The sequence below is a fragment of the Schistocerca cancellata genome, chromosome 12 (genome assembly GCF_023864275.1).
Source record: "Schistocerca cancellata isolate TAMUIC-IGC-003103 chromosome 12, iqSchCanc2.1, whole genome shotgun sequence".
NCBI classification, from domain to species: Eukaryota; Metazoa; Arthropoda; class Insecta; order Orthoptera; family Acrididae; genus Schistocerca; species Schistocerca cancellata.
This window is the reverse complement of record NC_064637.1, coordinates 107122928-107144508: the sequence shown is the minus strand read 5'-3', so window position 1 is coordinate 107144508 and position 21581 is coordinate 107122928. Positions and strand designations below refer to the sequence as shown.

Genomic DNA, 21581 nt, shown 5'->3' with positions numbered 1-21581 from the left:
CTTGCATGTTGATGGGGATGAAATGATGATGATTAGGACAACACAACACCCAGTCCCTCAGCAGAGAAAATCCCCGACCCAGCCAGGAATCAAACCCGGGCCCTTAGGATTGACATTATATTGCGCCCACCACTCAGCTACTGGGAGCAGACACTGTAGGTAGTGGGGAGCAGGCAAGGTAATGATAACAATAAATAATCACTCACATTCCCTTTGCTTAGTATGAATACTTTTATTCTCGCACCGTATACACAATGCCTTTAGCATAGAGTGTGTACTACAGAGAACTGAACTGGTAAAGATACAGAATGAGATTTTCACTCTGCAGTGGAGTGCGCGCTGATATGAAACTTCCTGGCAGATTCAAACTGTGTGCCGGACCGAGACTCGAACTCGGGACCTTTGCCTTTCGCGCGCAAGTGCTCTACCAACTGAGCTACTCAAGCACGACTCACGCCCCGTCCTTACAGCTTTATTTCCACCAGTACCTCGTCCCCTACCTTCCAAACTAAACAGAAGCTATCCTGCGAACCATGCAGAACTAGCACTCCTGAAAGAAAGGATATTGCAGAGACATGGCTTAGCCACAGCCTGGGGGATCTTTCCAGAATGAGATGTTCACTCTGCAGCGGAATGGCTAAGCCATGTCTCCGCAATATCCTTTCTTTCAGGATTGCTAGTTCTGCATGGTTCGCAGGAGAGCTTCTGTTAAGTTTGGAAGGCAGGAGACGAGGTACTGGCAGAAGTAAAGCTGTGAGGACGGGGCGTGAGTCGTGCTTGAGTAGCTCAGTTGGTAGAGCACTTGCTCGCGAAAGGCAAAGGTCCCGAGTTTGAGTCTCGGTCCGGCACACAGTTTTAATCTGCCAGGAAGTTTCATTTGGTAAAGATACAGTTGTTCTTGCTGTGGTAAGGCAGCGATCTTATTGGAGGGTAGAGCCAGTGGTTCTATGTCCCCAAATCTTAATAGAGTAGCCATTTTCCATGTCCATAAGTACTGTCCCAAATAAAGTTATGTGTATTTTGTTGGTATTGATACAGATGAAATATCAGTTAGTAAAAGAGTTCATAATAAAATACCCATTTAAAATAAAACACTATGTTACAAAACTTTTTGACTCATTTTCTGTATGTTGAAATGTGTTTTACCTTTCCAGCATTTGGTATAGTAATTATTATTGTCATTACAATTTAAAATTTACTATATTTCATGTATAATTACAAACCATTTGAAATTTAACACAGGCAACATATGCTCCAGTTCTTTCTGCGGAAAAAGCGGGACATGAGAAGATGAGTGTAGCAGAAATTACAAAGTCCTGCTTCGAACCACAACATCAAATGGTAATATCAATGATGAATCTGTTTGGAAATAAGTCTTAAAGTTGTAAGAATGTTCAGACATTTGTTTCCCATTACTTAAGCTGGTACTGTAGACATCGATACACACATATAAGATTACAAACATTTATTATTAATACCTACAAGTCATTGTAAATGGATTAAGGACTGACATTCAGTACTTTGAACTCCACAAAATTTCCATTATGTACATCCATAAAAATATATGCCCCAACTGTCCCTCCTAAAAGTTGTCACATCACCTTTTTCTTGTGTTTGTAATATTTAGATTTTGTTATTGTGAACCTGAACAAAGAGTGCTGATTGTGTTTTGCATACAACATCACTTGTCAAGGGAAAAAGTGATTATGGCTCTCACTATAAACAAAATGATGACTAAATTGTAATTTTATGCATCCACTTTGTAGAGAAATCTCAGATTAAATTCTACAGTATTAACCCTGGAGCAGGCATGACATTTTTCATAACACGAGTGGGTGCACAGCGCACTTTGTACACATGTAAAGAATGGCTTCATTTATGTTGCCAAGGTGAGTCATGTATGATCAAAATCACAGTTTAATCTTAGTTTACTTAAAAAACAAAAAAATAAACTTACATAATTTTCAGTACAATGCCCTGTTGCCAAGGACAGGTGTTACAGGGACAGTAATGACCCACTCGAAGCCTTTTTTTTTGCACGGATCATGATTTTTTTTCTGCCTAGCTCACTTTGTATTTTATATTACTGCTGCTCACTTGGACATATGACAACACAAATTATCATTGTATTACCTGAAGAAATAATGAGGGAATAGGTACAGGTCTGCAGTTGCGATAGAAAAATGGAGCAGTGCAAACTCATTTTATTTTTTGTTGGAACACTTTATACTCAGGTGCCCCCACTCAAGGGTTAAGTTCAGTGACATTTATTGACACTAACAGCAAAACATGAAAAATACTCAGAGTTTCCAGCAGTGATCATACGGACTCTGTTCTAATCTGTTTTTGTGCTCCCATTACACAGAAGTGTGACTGAAATCAGGATGATATTTTTGTTCTGAATGTTGCACGAGACTAATTTAAGTTAGCTTTTTCAATTGCCAATTGAACATACAAATCTACATTTAAGACACTAACTTGTTCCTACAGAGAAGCAGAATGATATACACCCACCAGGAGCAATCTTTGTTAGGGATACCTCCCACCTATACACTGTAAGATTACTGACTTTAGTTTCCTTGATCAACGTATCCTTTTTTTGTTCAGTGGCTAGCGGCTTAGTAGTGACTGACTTTGGCACTGTCCACAGTGCATACGTAAGTGTTCAAATAGGAAGGTTTGCACAGACTTTTAAAGTACAAAAGATTTGTGTTCTCAATTACAACATTAAAGACAGGAATTGTAAGCAATACTTTTACAAATCTGGCAATGAAGTTACTCCATTTAACTACTGAGTATATTTTCTTAAAATTTGTTAATATGAGGAACTGTTTTCTAGAGCAGGTTTTCAATTTCCAGTTTTCTTTTCGTTTTCTTAAAAAGATCCTGCCAAGAATTTTCTAGATACCAAAATTTTATATTTGAGAGACATTTCATTATCTAACATCTTTCCCCAGTAAAAATATACATTCTTCAATTAAAGAAACTGGGCTGCAAGACAGAAACACTACATTTCTGAGACATGAGCATTCCAAAATTTGAATGACTGTGCAACATTTTGGAACAGTAATATTTCCTTAATTACAAAATGTAGACAAAAAGCAAGGTATTCTTTACTTAGAACACAATCAGGACTTTAAAGTGAATTATATCAATCGTAGAATGAATAATCATTAGTGGGGTGGGATTTTTAAGCACATTTTGTTTCCCTGCCTCTTAAATTTTGAATATTACCTTAGATCTTTCCACAAGAAATAATTGTATTGTTATCACTGAGAACATACAAATTATTCTCTGATGAGACACAAAATTACAGCTTGAAAAAAGAGTTTTGATATTTCATATACATATGGTATATGTATCAGGTATATGAAAGAAAGAATAAAAGAAAAAAATTAGTATTTATATCAGGAGTGGTATCAGAGGAAGTGGACTTATACCATCATACTATGTTTCAACATCAAAAAGCACATACAGTATGATTCTTAGGATGTACAGCAGATGTGAGAGTATGTACAAATATGAGAATCCACAGATAACTAAAATTGTTCTACTACACATTTGTTTATAGAATTCTATCATCTGCAGAACAGCACCCATGAGATATGATGCCCTTTTACCCATGTTTCACCCACTGAAGCAAGCAGTTGTCCAATCATCTGAAGTTATACTATGTAATGCCTTCAGCAGTTAGTATTTCACTTGTTCTACATCCTGACACTTTACCTTCAGTTTCTCTTCATGCTATAGGAAGAAGTCACAGATATTAGATTTAGTGATGAAGATGGGTAAAAAAACTGTTGTCAATTTATTTTTGGTCAAAAACTGCCCAGCACTCAAAGCCATGTAATAGAGATCACTGTCATGCTGGAAGATCTAATCTTGCTACTATGCAAGCTGCCAGTTTTGGAATGCTGCACTCTCATCATTTTAGCATCTGAAGCCATTAGTGGTGACTAACCAGTTATGATGAACTTTTTCCTTCATGTCAAAAAATAAACTAACAGAGACTTTTCACCAGCTATACATCTTTGAGGACTGTTCAAAAAATACGTGACTTTTACTTATAAAATCAGTCTTTAGTTAGACACAATTGTTTGACACTAGTCACCTTCAAAGTAGTCTCCTTCAGCTTCTACACACCTCTCCCAATGCTGCTACGACTACTGGAAGCATCACTGGAAATCCTCATTTGATATGGTGTGAGCTGCTCCATCGACTTCTGCATAATATCCTCGCTGTTCTGAAATCTGGTCCCTGTCAGAGTGTCTTTCAGTTTAGGGAGAAGCCAGAAGTCAGTCTGTACTATGTCAGTGTAACATGGAGGCCAACAAACAATAGCCATGTTGTGTTTGGCCAAAAAACACTGGAGTAATAGACAATGATGAGTGGGTGCGTTATCGTGGTGAAGGTGCTAACGGTCTGCTGCCTACAAGTCCAGCATCTCACTGCTTAACAAAGGTGACACAGAACCTCATAGTATCCTTTATTGACAGTAGTGCCTCCTGATGTGTTACTCATGATGGATCATGACAATGAGGTAAAAAAAGATGGTTTAGTATATTATTATTATTATTATTATTATTAGTGATTAGTGATTAGTTAATTAAAAATATTCTTTATTTATTTATCATTATAAATAATTAGTCTTTATGTATGCTTTTATTTTAATTATTGGTTTAGCTATTAGTTTTAGTTGATTTAGCTTAGTTCCTTATTTCTTTTTATCTTTATTCTTCTGAAAACCTGGAAAATATTAATATTTTGTTTTAAATACCGCAGGAGAGCAAGAGATGTATTCCACAGCAGCAGTTTCGCAGAAATTCCTCATAATTATCTGCTCCACATGAAATCTCTAAAACCTTTAATCATTATGCAGATTGTTCGGCACAACTGTTTGCTATGTTGTTTCATGAGTCTGGATGATAGGTACAACAATTTAGCAAGTTAAAGTTTATTAATTTGGAGATAATCTCTCAATGAATTATGACCGTGGAAAATTTAGGTTTGTACTATCAATCCAAACTTCACCTCTGAGTGGTCTACATCTCATATCATGATTATTAACTAATTTCAGTATGGAGATATACACACCTTGAATACTTGATGTTAATTATTGGATTTTATTTTGTGCCAAAAACTATTTGAACATTTACTGTATACTGTAATGATGCCTCACAACAATACAATCTCTCTCCTCCTCTCACAAGCCCGATCTCTCCATTTTCTTCACAAAGAGTCCCTAAAATAAAATCATTGGTTCAGTAAGACACACAGATGTGTTTGTAGCACAGAACATCCTATTCTCACAGTCAGTATATGCCATTCACCACAGTATCAATTCGTCACTCCCAAATTAGAATTTTGCATGCACTGATACACCACAATGGTCAGCATGACTTTCACTTTGCTGCAGACCTGTCTTACTTTATGGGTGTCAGGGATTATGGATGCTTTCATTGTGATGACTGGAAATTTGTTTCTGGATCATACCCATAAACCACAGATGAAGATGAAATGGGAGATATGATACTGCGTGAAGAGTTTGACAGAGCACTGAAAGACCTAAGTCGAAACAAGGCCCTGGGAGTAGACAACATTCCATTACAACTACTGACAGCCTTGGGAGAGCCAGTCCTGACTAAACTCTACCATCTGGTGAGCAAGATGTTTGAGACAGGAGAAATTCCCTCAGACTTCAAGAAGAATATAATAATTCCAATCCCAAAGAAAGCAGGTGTTGACAGATGTGAAAATTACTGAACTATCAGTTTAATAAGTCACAGCTGCAAAATAGTAATGCGAATTCCTTACAGATGAATGGAAAAACTGGTAAAAGCCAACCTCGGGGAAGATCAGTTTGGATTCTGTAGAAATGTTAGAACATGTAAGACAATACTGACCCTATGACTTATCTTAGAAAATAGATTAAGGAAAGGCAAACCTACATTTCTGGCATTTGTAGACTTAGAGAAAGCTTTTGACAATGTTGACTGGAATACTCTCTTTCAAATTCTGAAGGTGGCAGGAGTAAAATACAGGGAGCAGAAGGCTATTTACAATTTGTACAGAAAGCAGATGGCAGTTATAAGAGTCGAGGGACATGAAAGGTAAGCAGTGGTTGGGAAGGGAGTGTGAGAGGGTTGTAGCCTCTCCCCAATGCTATTCAATCTGTATATTGAGCAAGCAGTACAGGAAACAAAAGAAAAGTTCAGAGTAGGTATTAAAATCCATGGAGAAGAAATAAAAACTTTGATATTCGCCGATGACATTGTAATTCTGTCAGAGACAGCAAAGGACTTGGAAGAGCAGTTGAACAGAATGGACAGTGTCTTGAAAGGAGGGTATAAGATGAACATCAACAAAAGCAAAACAAGGATAATGGAACATAGTCGAATTAAGTCGGGTGATGCTGAGGGAATTAGATTAGGAAATGAGACACTTAAAGTAGTAGAGGAGTTTTGCTATTTGGGGAGCAAAATAACTGATGACGGTCGAAGTAGAGAGGATATAAAATGTAGACTGGCAATGGCAAGGAAAGTGTTTCTGAAGAAGAGAAATTTGTTGACATCGAGTATAGATTTAAGTGTCAGGAAGTCGTTTCTGAAAGTATTTGTATGGAGTGTAGCCATGTATGGAAGTGAAATGTGGATGATAAACAGTTTAGACAAGAAGAGAATAGAAGCTTTCGAAATGTGGTGCTACAGAAAAATGCTGAAGATTAAATGGGTAGATCACATAACTAATGAGGAGGTATTGAATAGAATTGGGGAGAAGAGGAGTTTGTGGCACAACTTGACCAGAAGAAGGGATCGGTTGGTAGGACATATTCTGAGGCATCAAGGGATCACCAATTTAGTATTGGAGGGCAGTGTGGAGGGTAAAAATTGTAGAGGGAGACCAAGAGATGATTACGCTAAGCAGATTTAGAAGGATGTAGGCTGCAGTAGGTACTGGAAGATGATGAAGCTTGCACAGGATAGAGTAGCATGGAGAGCTGCGTCAAACGAGTCTCTGGACTGAAGACCACAACAACAACAACAACAACCCATAAACCAAGGTCTCATCATCAGTGATCACTGTGTTAAGAAAATAGATGCATATCACCTCAGTTATGCCTCTGGATTCGTGATTTCTGTTCAGAGAGGTCACAGTTTGTAGTGATTAAATAAAAGTCATTGATTAAAACAGAAGTCTGTTTAGGTATTGTTATAGGACCCCTGCTATTCCTTCTCTATATAAATGTTTTAAGAGATAATTTGAGCAGACATCTTAGTTTGCTTGCAGACGATACTGCCATTTATCATCTAGTAAAGTCAACAGAAGATCAAAATAAATTGCAAAAAGATTTAGAAAAGATATCTGTATGGTGTGAAAATTGGCAGTTGACCCTAAATAATAAAAAGTGTGAGGTCATCCACATGGGTGCTAAAAGCAGCCCATTAAACTTTGGTTACTCGATAAATCAGTCAAATCTAAAGACCATAAATTCAACTAAATACCTAGGAATTACTATTACAAACAACTTAAATTGGTAAGAACATATAGAAAATGTTGTGGGGAAGGTGAACCAAAGACTGTGATTTATTGGCAGTACACTTAGAAGATGCAACAGATCTACCAAAGAGACTGCTTAGACTACACTTGTCCATTCTCCTTTGGAGTACTACTGCATGGTGTCTGATCCTTACTAGAAAGAATTAAAGGAGTACATAAAGAAAGTTCAAAGAAGAGCAGCACATTTTGTTCTATTGTGAAATAAGGGAGAGAATGTCACTGACATGATACAGGATTTGGGTGGACACCATTAAAACAAACGCATTTTTTGCTGTGGAAGAATCTTCTCATGAAATTTCAATCACCAACTTTCTTCAGAAAATGCAAAATTTTTTGCTGATGCTGACCTACATAGGGAGAAATGATCATCATAATAAAAGAAGGGAAATTGGAGCTTGCACGGAAGGATATAGGTGTTCGTTTTTTCCACATGCTGTTTGAGATTAGAATAACAGAGTATTATTGTGGAGTTAGTTTGATGAACCCTCTGCCAGGCATTTAAGCATAGCTTACAGAGTATCCGTGTGGATGTAGATGTAGATGAAGGGATTACTGTTCACAGTATCCAGCATGCCCAGTGCAATCTGCAAACGAAATTGCTTCTGCAGATAATCTTTCCATAGCTTGGAGCCACAGTCATATAATTCTGTTTAAATGGAAGTTCTGACATTGGACTGTAGAGATTGTTTAATCTACATATCATAATGATTTTGGCCCTTGGCCATTTTCAAGTACCACTATGTTAAACATTATCATACTTCTGTAAGTGAAGTCACTGTCAAAATATATTAAACTTGGTTAAATAACGCAGATGTCACAGCATATAAATGAGAACATATTCACAAAATGTCAAGCAGAAATAGAACTAATATGTCTGACATGCATTTAGGAACTGCACCAAAACATGATCACCAAAAACAGTCATTACATGTGTTGGTTCCATTATACAAAGCCACACTTTCTTATCTGGTGGTCAGCAAGTAGAGGTACGCACATGGATGCCCACTAATTCTTGTGACTTTGGCTTAGATCTTTCAGTACCCATACATCTGATCTTTTAATCTTCCCCAGTGCATGCAAACGTCACACAATGGTGCAATGATCACACTTCATCATGTTTGCCAGTTCTTGGGTACACTGATATAGGTCATTGTGGATTAATGTGTTGAAATGGTTATCATCAAACCCCAAATGTGGTGAGTCACTAATGTCAATGGAATGAGAAAAATCATTTTTTTGCCATGCTGTATCCAGTGACATTATCCCCATGTATGACACAAAAGTTTCTGGCTGCCTACATCGACTTCTACATCTACACCTATGTCTGTGCTCCCCAAACCACCATGTGGTGCATGGCAGAGGGTATATCCCATTCTAGCAGTTATTATGATTTCTTCCTGTTCCATTCACATTTGGAGCTTGGGAATGATGATTGTTTGAATTCTTCTGTGTGTACAGTTATCATTCTAATATTATTGTCATCATTCCTATGTGAAGGATATGTAGGAAGTTGTGGGATATTCCTAGAGTAATTGATACTTAATACTTACTGGAATTAAGTAAAATGTGGAAGGGAGGATCCTACAATACAACTTTTTTTCACACAACTGCATCATCTGTAAAAAGCCTGATTTTATTATGAATATTGGCTGCAAGGTCAATAATATACAATATGAGCAATAAGGTTTCCAACTCACTTCCCTGGGGCACACCAAAAGTTATTTCTACATCTGACAATGCATCACTATCCAGGGTAACTCGCTGGGTTCTCCCTATCAAAAAGTCCTCAATCCAGCCACAAATTTCACTCGATACCCCATTCGGTTATATTTTTGACACTAAGTGTAGCTGTGATACTGAGTGAAATGTTTTTTGGAATTCAAGAAATACTGCATCTATGTGGTTAATCTGATCCAAATCTTTCAGTATGTCATGTGAGAAAAGTGCAAGTTAGGTTTAACATGATTTATGTCTTCAAAATCCATGTATTCCAGTGAAATGGTGATTTACACTGGAAATTTCTGGCGTATTTGTTTCTAGTGGTTTATTTCATGTTGCCTGATGTTCTGAACATGAATCTCGAATCTGGAGTTGTCCAACACAAATTTTCCCAACAAATATGAGAAAAAATAAAATTCATTTTTGTAAATGCATAATTTCCTAAACATTGTCTGATAATGATCTCTCACTAGGTGAACTGTGACCCACGGAGAGGCAAATACATGGCTGTCTGTATGCTCTACCGGGGAGACATTGTGCCAAAGGATGTCAATTCAGCCATCTCTGCAATTAAGAAAGAGAAGACCATACAGTTTGTAGAATGGTGTCCAACTGGATTTAAGGTAAGCTATTGTCTTTCTATATATTAATGTTGCAAATTAGGAGCTCAGATAAGAAATGAGATTTTCCCACAGTATCAACGAATCAGCGAGGAGTGGAACAAGTAGAATGCATTGACAAGAAGGAGGGATATATACTGACAGAAAAAAGTCATAACACCAAAATATAATTAATGTAGAGTAATGAAATTTCTGGAAACAGTTGTCTAGGTAATATGTATAATTGACTAACATAGCAACATCACAAGTTGATGTAAGCACAAGATTAGCAGTTGCAAAAGAGAAATGCCGGTACATTAATAACTGGTGTAATCACCACAATGTTGAGCACAAGTATGCATACTTTGAATTCAATGTGTTATACAGGTACTAGACGTCAGTTTGTGGGGTGGAGTTCCATGCCTGTTGCACTTTATCTGCCTATACAGGGATGCTTAATGCTGTTTGTGGATGACACTTTAGTTGGTGTCCGAAGATGCCTCATATGTGCTCATCTGGAGACAGATTTAGTGATCAAGAGGGCAAGGCAATATGTTAGTACTCTAAGGACCAAGTTGGGTTACAACAATATATGGATGAGTGCTATCCTGTTGGAAAACAGTCCCTGGAATGCTGTTCTTGAATGGCAGCATATCATGTTGTCACCAGACTTTCTTACAGATTTGCTGTCAGTGTGTGTGTGATAACTACAAGAGTACTCCTGTTGTCATGCAAAATCACACCCCAGATCATAGCCCCAGGTGTACGTCCAATGTTTCTTGGACACAGACAGTTTGGTTGCAGACCTAAACTGGCCTCCTTCCAACCAGCACAAAGGTATCAGTGGCACCAAGGCAGAAGTAGCTTTCATCAGAAAATACAACAGTCCTCCACCCTGCCTCCAATACGCTCTTGCCTGACACCACTTAAGTCGCAGTGATCAGTGGAAAGCATGCTGCAAGGTGTCTCGGTCAGAGCTGTCGTTGAAGTAATTGATTTGTAACAGTTTGTTGTGTCACTATGCTGCCATCTGCTGCTCAGATTGCTGATGCAGATGCAGAATGATGCACCAGAGCCCCACACCATACATTATGGTTGTCCTGTTGATAGTGCCGTTTGGCCGTCCGGAGCAGAATCTTCTCGTTACCATAGATTCTCGTGACCACCATTGCCAGCAACCACATACAGTGACTACATTCCTGCCAAGTCTTTCTGCAATATTGCAAAAGGAAAGTTCAGCTTCTTGTAGCTCCAGCTTCTTGTAGCTCCAGCTTCTTGTAGCTCCAGCTTCTTGTAGTCATATTACATGACCTCCTTCAAACTCGGTGAGGTGTTGATAATAGTATCTTTGTCACATGAAAGGCATTCTTGACTAACGTCAACTCACCACATTCAATCTCAATGATAACTAATACTCATGGCAGGTACTGCATGTATTTAAAGCTAACCTGATATTCATACTCATAGTAGTGCCACTAGCACCAGTCTTATGCAACTGGCACGAAGTTGGAATAGACATGATCTTTCAAAGCAGAAGTATGTCTACCAGCTTTCATTTATGTTGCACAACTCCTTCTTGGTGATGCAGTCCTTTTCTGACAGAGTATGTACCTTGGTTTGATGTGCCCCATCATAAATTCTTCTCCTGCGCTGACCTCTTGATCTCAGAGTAGCTCTTGCATCCATTGTTATTTGTTGGATATATTCCTATATTTGTCTTCCCCTGGAGTTTTAAACATCTACAGCATTATCTAATAACATGTAAGTTATTTCTTGATGCCTTAATGTTTTCCGTTTATTCCCCTTTTCACTTATTTGCTGGTTCTTTGTAAAATCTTGTCAGTTCTTGTATTATTAGTCCATCCAATTATCATCAGGATTATTTAGTTATACATTTTAGCCCTCTTTCTTGATAACAATAAAGGACTTATAGATGACATTACATTTATGCAAATAATTAAGACAATCATTTTATAGTTTTTTTAAGTGAATAGTACTGAGCAGACTTCTCTGCAGTGTGGCACGATGGAGATGCTATTTGTGGGAGGTTCAAGTAACTGAAGAAGAGAACAGTTCATTCCTATTGACAAACTATTCATCCACATGTCCTTAATGAAGGAGAGCCTTTTAAGTTGCCAAGACCAGAAAATCACTGAAACTTAATCTATACACTCTATCTATTATGAACTATCATTATTGGAAGTATCCTGTCAGAAGTGGGGCACTTTTGGGGCTCTTCTGTGGGAGGTCCTGGGTTTGAGGGGATGAGGAAGTGGCTCTAGCTATTTACTTCTGTATCAGGTTGGGAGGGTAGTTGTGGGATGTGAAAGCTGTTTTCAGGTTATTGGTGTAATGGTTCAGGGATTCAGGACTGGAGCAGATTCATTTGCCACGAAGACCTAAGCTGTAGGGAAGGGACTGTTTGATATAGAATGGGTGGCAGCTGTCAAAATGGAGGTACTGTTGCTTGTTAGTGGGTTTGTGTGGATAGATGTGGGAAGCTGGCCACTGGGCAGATGGAGGTCAATGTCGAGGAAAGTGGCATGGGATTTGGGGAACTATCATTATTCAGCTTCATGCTGTTCACACTGTTTCCACCTAAATTTAATTGAGTAAATTGGTGATAAAGCTAAACTTAATTACTAAACTCCATTCCACAGACCCCAGAGGGCCCAACCAAATAGTACCAACTGACCACCACATTATCCTCTACCAATGGCATCATCAGATGTGGGAAGGAAGGATGTGGTGTCAGCACACCAATCTCCCAGACTTTGTCGGTTTTTGTGAATTCTAGCCGCTGCTATTTGGTCAATTAGCTTCTTAATTGGTCTTGTGAGGACAAGTGCACCCCCTGTGTCCTGCCACCAATGAGAAATCCCTGGCAGTACAAAACAATGGGAGATGCTGCTAAGGGCAACTCACACTGAATCGGGCTTCTTGATTAGTATATCTCTGTACTGGTTCCATTTTAACTTGTTATCCAGCTGATCTTGACTCCATTTTAACTTATCATTCAGTTGTCTGAGTATTAACTCAGATGCAGCTGACAGCTACCTGTGGTAGTGCTTTAGTGCCACATGAGACATCAAATAAAGTAGTTTTAACAAGAGAGTAAGTAAACTCCAGCTCCAGGACTCACCTGAAGGTCGTCAGCTGGCTGCCAGCTGAAATATCATGGCAAGATGACACAGTGTCATCTCCATGTAATCCCAAAGCTTCACTTTTTTCCATCACTGCCTAGTCATAAAAGTACAACTTTACTTAAAAATGGATCAGCTTCATAACTGGATTCAGGAGTTTCTAGTAGGGAGCTCAGCATGCCACTGGAGAGCTAAAAGTAGGCATTTATTAAAAGAAATGATAAAATAAAACACCTCTTTTACATTAACATTTTATTTCAAAAACATACATTGTCACCCTCAATAGAGGTATACTCCACTCTGTTGCTTCATGCAAATTTTCCATTGATGGAATCAGTGTCGTATGTCTTTCTCTGTCAGCTCCTTGATAACATGTGCCACTTTCTCTTTCAATGGTTCAATGGACTGAAATCTTGTTCCTTTTAATATAGATTTGACACTGGGTAACAGATAAGTCACATGGTGCCATGTCAGGCAAATAAGGTGGCTGGCCTAACACTGGGATGCTGTACTTCACTAGAAACTTCTTACAGACATTATGACATGAGCCAGTGCCTTGTCTTGATGCAGAATGCATGGTTTGTTTTTGTACAGTTCAGGTCACCTTTTTCTTATTTTCTCAATCAATAACCTCAAGGTAGTAATATTTATTAATAGTTTGATCTTCAGGAACCCACTGAATACACACAAATCCATGAATATCAAAAAGAAACTATAGTCATTGCTTTGAATCTCGATTTTCTCATTCAAGCTTTTTTCACTCTCGGTGAAGTTGGGACCTCCTAAGGCATGGATTGACACATAGTTTCTAGAACATAGGTGAAAAACCAAGATTTGTCACATGTTATCACTCTTTCTAAGTAATTAGGGTCATTTTCAGTGGTATTCAAAGTGTCACTACAAATGTTTTCACAAACTACTTTTTGTTCAATCATGAGAATTTTTGGCGCCAAATTTGCACACACTATTCTCATGTTAAATTGGTTATATAACATTTGCCTTTTGCAATTTGTCAATTACTACAGTTCCAATAAACAATTGAATACTTAGCTGACAGTGAGACGGAATCAGATTGCTACTTCTCTGATATTTTCGTCTGTTTTTTATGTCAAAGGACAACCTAGGCATGAGTCTTTGTCAGCATCTTCTTGGCCATCTTGGAAATGCTTGAACCATTAAAAAACTTGTGTACATGGTAAACAGTCTTCACCATATACTTCTTTTAATCAAATATACGTTTCAGTAGTAGTTTTTTCAAGGTTCATGTGAATCATACAACTCTTACACAAATGATGGCCATAGCCACACTGATTTTCCTACAGACACCAGAAGTTCCACATTTGACTGAAAAGTCCCATTATTTTATTGCCACACCTCTTAGTAACAACATAATGCTTTTTACAGGAAAGATGGACAACCAAGACAGAAGTGCATAATGCTGATGGATCACTAATCATGGCTGGCTGGTGACTCAGTGTTTCAGGCAGGCAGCAGGAAAATATGAAGATGTAATAGAGGAGTGGTCATAGACCTAAAATCATGTACTAGTGGGTGTGGTGTGAGTGTTGGTTAGTGTTGAAAGGTTAAGTGAATGTGTAGTGGTTTCTATTTCTTGTAATTCCACCAGATACATCAATGGATGATGCCATACTATCAATACGCATCAGTACACCTATGTCTGTCTGGGTAACTGCAAGTGGGGAGTGACACAGCATCTCCAGCCAGCAGGTAACTTGCTCCCATCAGCTGGCCAATTTAGGGCAAATTGCCTTCAGGCCCAGTCCCGTTGCTGACATGTTCCTCTCCACGCTCGACAAGTCCTGATTATTCTGTGTGACACTGGCTATTCTTTGGACTGTTCCTCTTATGACTGGGGCTGCTCAGTATGTGTGCTGAGTGACATTTTGCCTAACACTATAAAGTTCTACTTTGGTAGACTGCAATACTGTTATGCTAAGTGACTAGATTCTGCATTTCCTACAAGTAGTTCCCACCACAGTAATTCAAACTTTGACTGTTCTGATTGTTTTCTTTTGTACTCCTGGAGAATTCACAGCATTGGTAACTTTTATAAACTATGTGTCATTTATTCTGTGTTGCAGTGTGTTTGGCAAGTGTTGACAAATTACATTTATGTTACAACTGGGGCTATAAATATATTACTACGAGAAATTGTTCCGAGAATGTACAAACATAAGAAAATTGTACATTACGTATAAAACAATTGGAATAATGGAAACCCCAGGTTGGAATATCAACAATATAAGGAAGAAATAGATCCCTATTCACAGTAAAGATGACACAATGAGTTGCAGACAGACACAACAAAAAAATACTTACACGTTAACTTTTTGCCAAAGCCTTCACCAAAAAAAGGAAACACATAAACATTCATTCACATGAGCAAGCAAACCTCACGCACATATGACTACTATCCCCAGCAGCTTTGACCAGGATACAGCTGTCACTTAACATGGAAGCGAGGAGGAAGAAGGAACAGCAAGGTGTGGATGGGGATGGGGGAGAGAAGAGTGCTGTCTAGTGGAGAGTGCAGGGAGCAGACTGTCAACAGACACAGTGTTGGGATGCCACACACTTCCCCTATCAGTTCAGGTTCATAGTAACAAGTACACAAAAGATTTTAGAATATTTTCTTTCATTTATTGATTAACCTTCATGTTTTTCTTCTAATGATGCAGTCAGGCATTGTGCAATACAGGATTGGACAAACTGTGTTCTTCTAAGTTCATTGATTGACTTTCAGAAAATAAGTTACTAATTTTAAAGAAAATTTTACTTACATCTTCCAGTGCTGAAGTTATTCCAGTAGGCTTGATTATAACAGTCATATCATTAGCAAAAAGAACAAGTTCTACTTCTTGTGTAAATTGGTGCACTGGCAGATCATTTACATATAACAAGACAAGAGCCAATATGAATCCCTGAGGAACACCTGTACTGATGTTGTTCCCCATGCTGAAGATACTGTTTTGTGCTCTACACTCTCTGAGTCTTTTAACACTTACTGACAGTTTTTTCTTCACACACACTAGGCTCAAGGCTTGTGACACGCATGTGGATTTGCGGTGCCGTGTTTTGTACTGTGTGCTTTTGGTAGCTACTGTGTGTTCTCCTCTGCCCACAGGTCGGTATCAACTACCAGCCTCCCACAGTGGTTCCTGGCGGTGACCTGGCTAAGGTGGAGAGAGCTGTGTGCTGCTTGTGCAATACGACAGCTATAGTGGAGGCATGGATGAGGCTTGACCAGAAATTTGATCTCATGTTTGCAAAAAGAGCGTTCATGCACTGGTTTGTTGGTGAAGGAATGGAAGAAGGTGAGCACCTATATTTGTTTAATTCATTCATTATTTCACCATGTACTGTAGATCCCACCAAGAAGGAGAAATTTCAAGAATATGAAATGAGTCAAGGTATACATTAAATGAGAGAAAGATATTGTAGAAAACTAGGCTTAGCACTGTATTAATAATGAACTTTCACTACAAGCTGTGGGGAGTGGAGGAATCAAATGCCATCTGCTATGAGGAGAGAACTTGGTGGGCAGGCAGTCAGACAGTAACTTCTGCAACCTCTAAATTTTCAGTACTGCAAATTGTAAAACAGAGCATTATTTCAAACTTCATTGAATTTTATGCATATGATATAAGAAATATATGCAAATGAGAAGCACACCTACAACAATTTAGTAGTTATATTAATTACATGTTGAAATAAATATTATTCCTTCTTGCTTCTCCTTCATTTCCTTTGTCCTTAGTCCACATATCAAAAGCTTTGGTGATAATTTTCTCAATAAAAAAGCTTTCATTCACCAATTTTCAGTAACATACCTTTTATTTTCTGCACTGCAATTACATAATCCTTGAGAAATAAAAGTGACAATATGGCACATCTTGTTGCACTTGTCTGACCTCCAACTATCACTACTACTTGCTGACGATACTATACACCAAAATGGTATTGGCACCAAATGAAAACTACTGAGCAAGGTGGCTCAATCAGTAGCACACATATTTTATTTTTATATTTTGCTTCAAAAATCTTTTAATACACATACTCACACACATGTGACCACTGCCTCTGGCCAATAAGGCCAGACTCAGGTCTGATGAAGAACCCCTTGATTGCAAGATCACAAGGTCAATCATTAGTAAGACTCATTTGAAAGTGTTATGTTAATAGCTACGATGGGAAAATATTAGCTGCTAATGACTCACTATGTGCATCAGGAAAGCAACAGAAAATGAGTGTCTAGGAGGTGCAGAGATCAAATTTATGTGCAGTTTATATAAGTTTATATATTACACTTCACAAAATCAACATCAACAACATTCAAGAAATGTTTAAAACAAATCACCATCTTGCAATGCGAACACTAAATGAAAAATGATGCTCCATAGTGATCACAAAGTTTCACACCATCAAGATTGAATGCCAGTTGCTTGGGAGCTACAAATCATACAGGACATTCAGCTAGGTATCCACTTTTAAAGAATGCATATAGAATAATATTGGTGTAACATGGTAATGAGGACTGATGGACTGTGATGGAATGCAACCAAATGTTAAACAGTCTGTCATGGAGAGAATTGTGGAATTGGCTAGCCTTTAAGATGTAGCTACAGATAGTGCAATAATATGTTTTTCAGTCAGGGAAAAACAAACATCCACAGGATGAATTTGTCCAGTGGTTGCAGGTGGTATGAATTGCAGTTTGCTCTAAGGAAATATGATTTTTGTACTCAGATCAGGACTCAAGCAATAGCAAGTTATTTTGAACAGCTATTGGCCACAAGCAGTGCTCATGCCATAGTTGTATTTCTCTTAAGTCCATTTACCCACTCGTTCTTGTTGTGAAGTAAATATTCCCTACCGCCCTTGAAAGATCATTCACATGATAATCATAGGCGACAGAGCACCTTCAAATTTGCATCACAATAAATAAGTTTCCAGCCAATGTATAATCCAGGTTAACCTTCAACATAATTGTATGTGAATGTGTTAAGGCATTGATGACACTGGATCATGATACAAGCCTCTTGGTAACTTTAATTTTGAGGTTCCTTTCAGATGCATTTCCTCTTCAAATCCTGATTTGTTGAAGTTGAAAACAAATTCCTTACTGAACAACCGAATAAATGTGTTTATCTCATCTACAAATTTTCAGGCCGATTTCACAGTTTTCTGTGCATTTTTAAGTTGATGTTTCATTATCTTACCTCTTCCATTTCTGTAGCACTATTTGAAGTTATGCAACAACCCACTGTTTCCCTCAGAATCACTGTAATATATGTAATGTGCGATTTAATGTGTATAATGTAGTATGGCACTATCATGTATATCCTATAAATTGTATTGAGCATCCTTGAAATGTGCAAATACCAGATTTTGTAAAAAGTGGACTATGACCTTCCTTGAATATTCATAGTTTTTCTTATGCACTACACATTCTTATTGCTGTCGACTTATTTGAAATCTATTTGTAATTGTTGTTTCCCCTTTAAAAAAAATCTGTGATCTGGATGGTCTTCCATGTCTGTAAATATGTTTAGTACCCACTACTTTGAGGAAGATTGTCCTTTACTACACTTCAATGAAGATGGGATTTGTGGCTCTCTGTCCAACAATGATGATGAACTGCATTGATCGGCACCTGTTTCAGTATCACTTTCGCTTGTTAAGCGACTGTTGTCATCATTGTGCCCCTCATGTACATCATCTGCACAGTTGAGTGTATATGACACCACGCATTTGACTGACTTCTCTGTTGGATACCTCCAGTTCTGCCCACCACTGCCATCAGCAGCCAATATTGTCATTGCATGATAGACAATATGTGGGGCATTGAATGCAGTAAACATCATTGGCCTTTGTGACCTCACACTCAATGGGTTCCTCATGACTCTCGATGGTGTCAGCCCTCCTCTACACAACCACCTTACAAATGCAGCTTGCTGCAGGTCTTGGGCTGTAGAAATCTGGGTTTTGACTGCTCAGGATATGTTCCACCTCAAAAATCACCTCTTCATCATTCGAGAAATGCTTGATTGATTTCATTATTAATCCATCAGATGGTTGAGTACTACGTCAAAAATTGTTTCAGACATTATCATGAAACTTGAAACAGCTATAATGTGCATGATTCTGTCATTCGAAACATAGACAGATTAACAGCTGATAATGGACTTCTTACACAATAATTGACTGTAATTTTACTCTATAATTATATTAGTTTTTTATTCTTATATAATTATTATTTCTACATATATTATAATAGAGAAATTCTTATATTAAGTAACCTTTTTATTGCAGATATTTCATAACCGTATAAAAGCTTTTGTGTTGTAAATAGTTTTTTTAGTTTTGGTTTGAAAAAGCAGTCAATATGTATCTTTTATGTGTTGTGGTAATTTATTGTATAATTTGATGACACTTTACCATAAAGTCTGCAATGTTGTAACTTTAATTTCTCTGTCCAGATGCAAACTGTAGCCGTTTCAAGTATCATGATAATGTATGAAACAATTTTTGACATAGCACTCAATATTTTTTTACATACACAACACTCAGAAAAATATATTCACACAAGACATTTAAGATTCCCAGCATTTTAAAAGGTTTAAGGCAATTTCTCTGTCCAGATGCAAACTGTAGCCGTTTCAAGTATCATGAATATGCAGTCTGAATATAACTTAGGTATTTTTCCTATTCTCTCCCCAAAAAGTTGCACCATAAGTAATGACAGTACAAATATAAACAAAATATATTGATCTGATACTTGAAATATCACATGTTGATGCCAGAATTCAGAGAGTATAGCGTGTTGCAAAGGGTCTATTACTAAACATTTTTACATGCTCTTCCCACTTTGACAGTCAACAGGTATTCCAAGAAATTTTGAGCATCCACACAATGTGTGGACTCATTATTTATTTTAAGGTCATTATAATCTTGTTTTCTCTTTCAATAGAAATTAATAGTGCTTGTTTACTTTATACAAGGGCAAGCTGAAAAGTAATTTCTCTAAATATTTTATTCTGTTCTGAGTATTGGTTGAGGTATTACATGTGATCCATATTACTCGGTTGACTTTCCTACTTGCCTTCACAGACCATAATTACCCTCCCAACCTTGTACAAAAACAGATCTCCCATGCCCTATCTCTCCAGTCATTCACCACCTGCCAAAGTCCCACCATCCAGCCACAGAGGAGCATTCCCCTCATGACCCAGTACCACCCAGGACTGGAGCAACTGAATCACATTCTGCGCCAGGGTTTCAACTACCTCTCATTGTGCCCTGAAATGAGGAATATCCCGTCCACTATCCTTCCCACCCCTCCCACAGATAGATTTCACTACCCACCAAACCTATACAGAATATCCTCGTCCACCCCTACTCAACCCCTGCTCCCAATCCCTTGCCTCATGGCCCATATCGCTGTTATGGACCTAGATGCAAGACCTGTCCCATATATCCTCCCACCACCGCCTACTCCAGTCCAGTCACGAGCACCACCTATCCCATCAAAAGTAAGGCTGCCTGTGAAACCAGTCATGTGATCTACAAACTAAGCTGCAACCATTGTGCTGTATTCTATGTGAGCATGATTACCAACAAGATGTTTGTCCGCATGAATGGCTACCGACAAACTGTGTCCAAGAAACAGCTTGACCACCCAGTTGCTGAGCGTGCTGTCCAACACAACATTCTTCATTTCAATGACTGCTTCACAGCCTGCGCCATCTGGGTGCTTCCCAATAACACCACCTTTTTCGAACTACACAGGTGGGAACTCTCCCTGCAAATTTCTTCTATGTTGCCATAACCCTCCTGGCCTCAATCTGCGTTAGTCATTGTCATTACCCGCCTAGCCCCTTTCCTGTTCCCATTCCAGTACTAATCAGCCCTCTTTTCGCCAATTCTCTCCTCTTCTGCCCCTGCCCCCCTTACTCCTGCCCTCTGTCTAACCTACCAACAGCCCCCAGCTGCCCTCCCCTCTGTCCACCTCTCCCCTGTATGTTCCCACTAGCAGCATTTTACCTCCCCCCCCCACCTCTACCATTCTATCCCTCCCCTCCCCAACACCTCCCCTCCCCCCCCCCCCCCCAGCGACCTCCCTGCCATCCCTCCCGCTCTCCGCCCCAGCCACCTCCTTACGCCCACTACCCAGTTGCTTCTCCCATCATATGCTGCTGCTTGCAGTCTGGCCTCAGCAGCCAGAGACTGCGGTCATGTGTGTGTGAGTCGTGTTTGCATGAGTGTTGTACATATGTTGTCTATTTTTGATGAAGGACATTTTTGGCCAAAAGTTTACTTGCTGACAGTCTTTTTGTTGTGGCTATCTACATCTCAGCACCTCCGCTATATTTCATCACATTTTTTTTTTATTACATTTGATGATAACTATGATCTAGGTATTCTAAGCACATCAGTAAATTGAATTTATAGTATTACAATGCATGCTTATCTGTTTGTACTACTTCACATAAATGTTGCGAGATAGTATCGGGTACTTCAATATGATCAGAATCAAAGTTTT

At 38.5% G+C, this 21581-nt stretch overlaps 1 protein-coding gene across 1 annotated transcript in view; it reads left to right on the top strand.

Moving 5' to 3' along the window:
- LOC126109680 (tubulin alpha-3 chain-like) overlaps positions 1-21581 on the top strand; it is a 243877-nt gene that overhangs the window by 214997 nt on the left and 7299 nt on the right. Inside the window, exons 7-9 of the mRNA XM_049914731.1 lie at positions 1243-1341; positions 9750-9899; positions 16164-16353. Coding sequence (XP_049770688.1) covers positions 1243-1341; positions 9750-9899; positions 16164-16353 — 439 coding nt within the window. The remainder of the gene's footprint in view (positions 1-1242; positions 1342-9749; positions 9900-16163; positions 16354-21581) is intronic.